General features: G+C 57.8%; 1 protein-coding gene across 1 annotated transcript; it reads right to left on the reverse strand.

Moving 5' to 3' along the window:
• Positions 1-350: 350 nt before the first annotated feature.
• Positions 351-3,494, reverse strand: GAS1 (growth arrest specific 1). Its single transcript, XM_045373014.2, has one exon. It carries the CDS (start codon positions 2,766-2,768, stop codon positions 1,725-1,727), a length of 1,044 nt encoding a protein of 347 aa, XP_045228949.1. The 5' UTR covers positions 2,769-3,494; the 3' UTR covers positions 351-1,724.
• Positions 3,495-3,901: the final 407 nt, after the last annotated feature.

Here is a 3,901-nt window from a genome sequence, read left to right on the forward strand (position 1 = left end):
ATGGGAAGGGGGATACAGAGAGGGGAGGTCTCAGGGAAAAAGGGGGAGGCGGGGCAACATGATGTCTGAGTTATCCTCAAATTATGTACAAGAGACACTATTTTGTGAATCCTCTCCACAAACGCAAACACCAATAGAGAGGCGAGTCAATTAGATATTTTTGGCTGCCTCATTTACAGATGTCTAATTGTTCATTAAATTAAAGGCAGAAATAATACCCTGCATTTCTTGTCTTGTACTGTATTTGCATTTCAGTTGATGGTTGATAGATTCTCAGTGCCCCCTCAGCCCCCCTCCTCACCCATTATTGGGTTAACCACAATGTAACTCTGGAAAGTAACTACACCATATTCATTGTTTAAAACTCTTTACTGATGTACACGTTTTAATAAAACAACCAAAAAATACACAAATCCATAGTTATTTAAAAACTTAGGATTTTTAAAAAACAATGTCTATAAAAATACAACGTTTAAGGCAGTTTGGAAATGCATTTGTACATTTCTACAACATCCATAAATTCTCTTGAAAATAAGAATGTTAACTTCAATTCTATAAAATACACTGTACATTTTAAGACTGTTCTAAATATAGCACACTTCACAATGGACCGTGGGTTTTGATTCCTGGTGACAAATGGATTCTATACATTTCAGGGGGGGAAGATGTAATATGGATGTGAGTTTAAAACTTTTAATTTCTTTTTAAAAATAAATTATTTCTGAAGCATACAATTTATAAAAATTCTATATACAAAGTACAGCAACTGGTAACAAACCCCAGTTTTAATACATTTTATATACGATGTACCAGGGTTTAGCAACCCTGATAGGAGCAGAGGCAATATACATTCTCCGCATATTTAAACATACAATTTCTTGATGTAAAGAACAAAAATGGCAAAAAAACAAACATCATAAAGAGGCTTTCATAGATGGCAGTGCAGAGCTTTTTTAAATAAAAAGTTGCATTGTTCAACACCATGGCAACCCCTTAGATCAGCATTTTTTGACCCTTAATCCTAAGAAATGTGCTAAGAGATCAGAGTGGTAGCAATGAAATTAAGGTCAAGGGCTCAAACTTATCCAAAACCAATTTAGGGGTTCCCTCTAAGGCAATCGCCGCCACCCCCACCCCCACGTCACTGAGAATTCTGGGCGCTGATACAAACAGTGAAAGAATGAATCGGTAAGTGGGACTTTTCTGTTTACATAGGATTCTAACGTCCTCACTGGCCACAATCTATAAAAGTCGATACTGGTACTTTTTTTCCCCCTTAAAGGAAATATGCTAATAGGCAGCCCCTTTGCAAATATAATTCCTCCTTCCCATCCCTTCGAATTGCTAAGGCTCCACTGGTCAGCACCTTCCCTTTCGAGTCCAGGACTACTGTTATGTCCCCTACATGCCCGCTTCCTCCGGGAGGTCCTGAACACTGCAGCTAGGTTTCTGGATCGCAGACAAGTCGGGAGTTTCTGCAGCCTGGAATTGGGGCGGGGGAAGAGGTCCAAGAAGTCAAGCTCCGGAGAGGAGCTTCAGGGGAAGTGCCCAGAGTCGTGGCGGGGGGGACCGGCTACACCAAGTTGACTTGAAAAAGTTTTGGGAAGTATCCCCAACCATCCCCTCTATCTGTCCCCAAGCCACAGGTGCCCCGGCGCAGGGGCGAGGCGAGCATGGGAGCGGGACGCAGGCTCTCCCGCAGCCAACGGCGGGGGGCGCGAGGCCTAAAAGAGGAGCCCGAGCAGCAGCAGCAAGATGGAGGCAAGAGGGGTCCAGGCGCCCCGGGGCGCCGAGCGGCCGCCGCCGCCGCTGCTCCTGCGCCCGGGCCCATAGGGCAGGTCCCCGCGGCCGCCCGCTGCAGCAGCGCCGCTGCCTGGGCGCGGTGGGTGCGGGACGCCGTCGTCGTCGTCTAGCGGCTGCTCACCACCCGCGCCCCCGGGGCGCTGCTCGTCATCGTAGTCCTCATCGTAGTAGTCGTCCAGGCCCCCGTCCGAGCCGCTGCTGCCCGGGCCATTGCCCAGCTCGGCGCCGAAGCACAAGCGGGCCATGTTCTCCTTGACCGACTCGCAGATGGGTCGCTCCAGGCCGTCGCACACGCAGTCATTGAGCAGTGCCGCCTTGGGCATAGCCAGCATGTCCTCAATGACGGTGCGGCATTCGTCCGTGCAGCGCAGCCCGTTGAAGACCTTGCCGCAGTAGGTTAGGTAGCGGCTCAGCGCCAGGTTGCAGCGGCTGTCGCGGTCGCAGCGCCGCCGGGCCTCGGTGCAGCCCATGACCCCGCCCGCGCCGGGGCCGCCCGCGCCGCCGCCGCTCGTCCGGGGCAGGCACGGCTCAATGGCGCGCTTGGTGGACTTGCAGTTCTCGTCCTGCGCGCAGTCACAGTCCTCCAGTGCGGGCCCGCGGCGCGTGTGGTTGAGCTGAATGAGGGCCGAGATGCAGTGGCTCGGGCAGCGCCAGCGCGACGAGAAGGAGGCGGCCGAGGCCGGGAAAGCTGCTGCTGCGGCGGCGGCCCCGGGCGCGTCGCCCCCGCCGTGCTGCGCCAGCACCGGCGCGCACGCCTCGGCGTACTGGTTGTAGGCGTAGCTGCACTCCGGCTCCCCCTGGCACTGCAGCAGCGCCTGCCAGCAGATGAGGCGGCGGCCGTGCGCCAGCCCAGAGCCCCGCGGCGCCGAGCCCAGCAGCTGCAGCAGCGCCATCAGGCACAGCCAGGCGCCCGGCACGGTCCCCCCGCGGGCCTCGCCGCCGCCGCCCAGCAGCGCGGCCACCATCGCGGGCAGCGGCGGCCGCCGGGAGAGGAGGGGAAAGGAGACGAGGCGCGGGGAGCGGCGGACGCGGAGCCGGTGGAAAAGTTTGTCCAAGTCCTGCCCACTTCTTGCATGAGTGTCTTCATAAATCCATGCGCGCCGCTGGCTGATGCCCCGCTGGTGGCAGAAGGTCCCCTTTCGCTCCGGCTGTGGTGGCTTCCTGGAAATGAACAGCTGCCGAGATCTGGTCCCGCTCTCCCACCCGAGAGCCCTCCGCTCGGCCCCCGGTGGTGGCGGGAGAGGCTCACTGTCGCCCCGGGGGGGTGCGGGCCGCGGGGCCGTGGCGGGGCTGCAGGACCGCGCGGCGCGGCGGGTGCATTTTGCTCCGCGCCTGCAGATCCGTTGTGCGGCCGGCTGTCCCCGCGCCGGCTGCTCGCGCTGTGGCCGCGGCTCTCCTTCCTCCCGGGCTCAGCGCCGCGCAGCCGCCACTGCTGCCGCGGTCTCTCGCATCGCGCCGCTTCCTGGCCCGGCGTCCGCGCGCTGCCCGCCTTTCCGCGGCCCGGCCGCCCCGCGTCCCCTCCCCCTCCGCCCGCGGCAACCACGGCCTCCACCGAGCTCCGGGGAGCTCTTTCCGGGAGGCGCGGGGAGAACAAGAAAGTCGGCGCTGCCGGAGAGCGGCTCCCTGGCTTCACTCGGCGGCGGCTTCTCGGGTGACCAGGAGCCCGGGGAGCGGATCCGCTGAGCCCGGCTGCAGACTCGTTAGCAGCGAGGCTTTAAATACAAAAGTGGGCCGGGAGCCCCCGCGTGGTGCCGCGGTGCCCCCTCATTATGCATGCATGGAAAAGCAAACAAACAAAAACATTAGCAACGCTCCTCCGGCTCGCCGAGCCCCGGCCCCGCGCGCTCCGAGCCTGCCCGCTTTCTCCTTTCTCCACTCTCTTTCGCCCTTTGCTCGGCCCCCTTTCCCGGCTTTTCGAGATGCTATTGGTCCTGCCTGTTGTTGTTGAAAGTTTTTTTTTTTTTTTTTTTTTTTTTTTTTTTTTTTTTTTACGAGCCGCTGGAGTGGGGTTGCGGAGTGGGGGAGGGCGGGAGGGTGGTGGGCAGCTCACATTCAGGCATTCAGGGCTTGAAAGGAAAGGCTTAGGGAGCTTGACGGA

This window comes from Macaca fascicularis, chromosome 15 (genome assembly GCF_037993035.2).
Source record: "Macaca fascicularis isolate 582-1 chromosome 15, T2T-MFA8v1.1".
In the NCBI taxonomy this organism is placed as follows: Eukaryota; Metazoa; Chordata; class Mammalia; order Primates; family Cercopithecidae; genus Macaca; species Macaca fascicularis.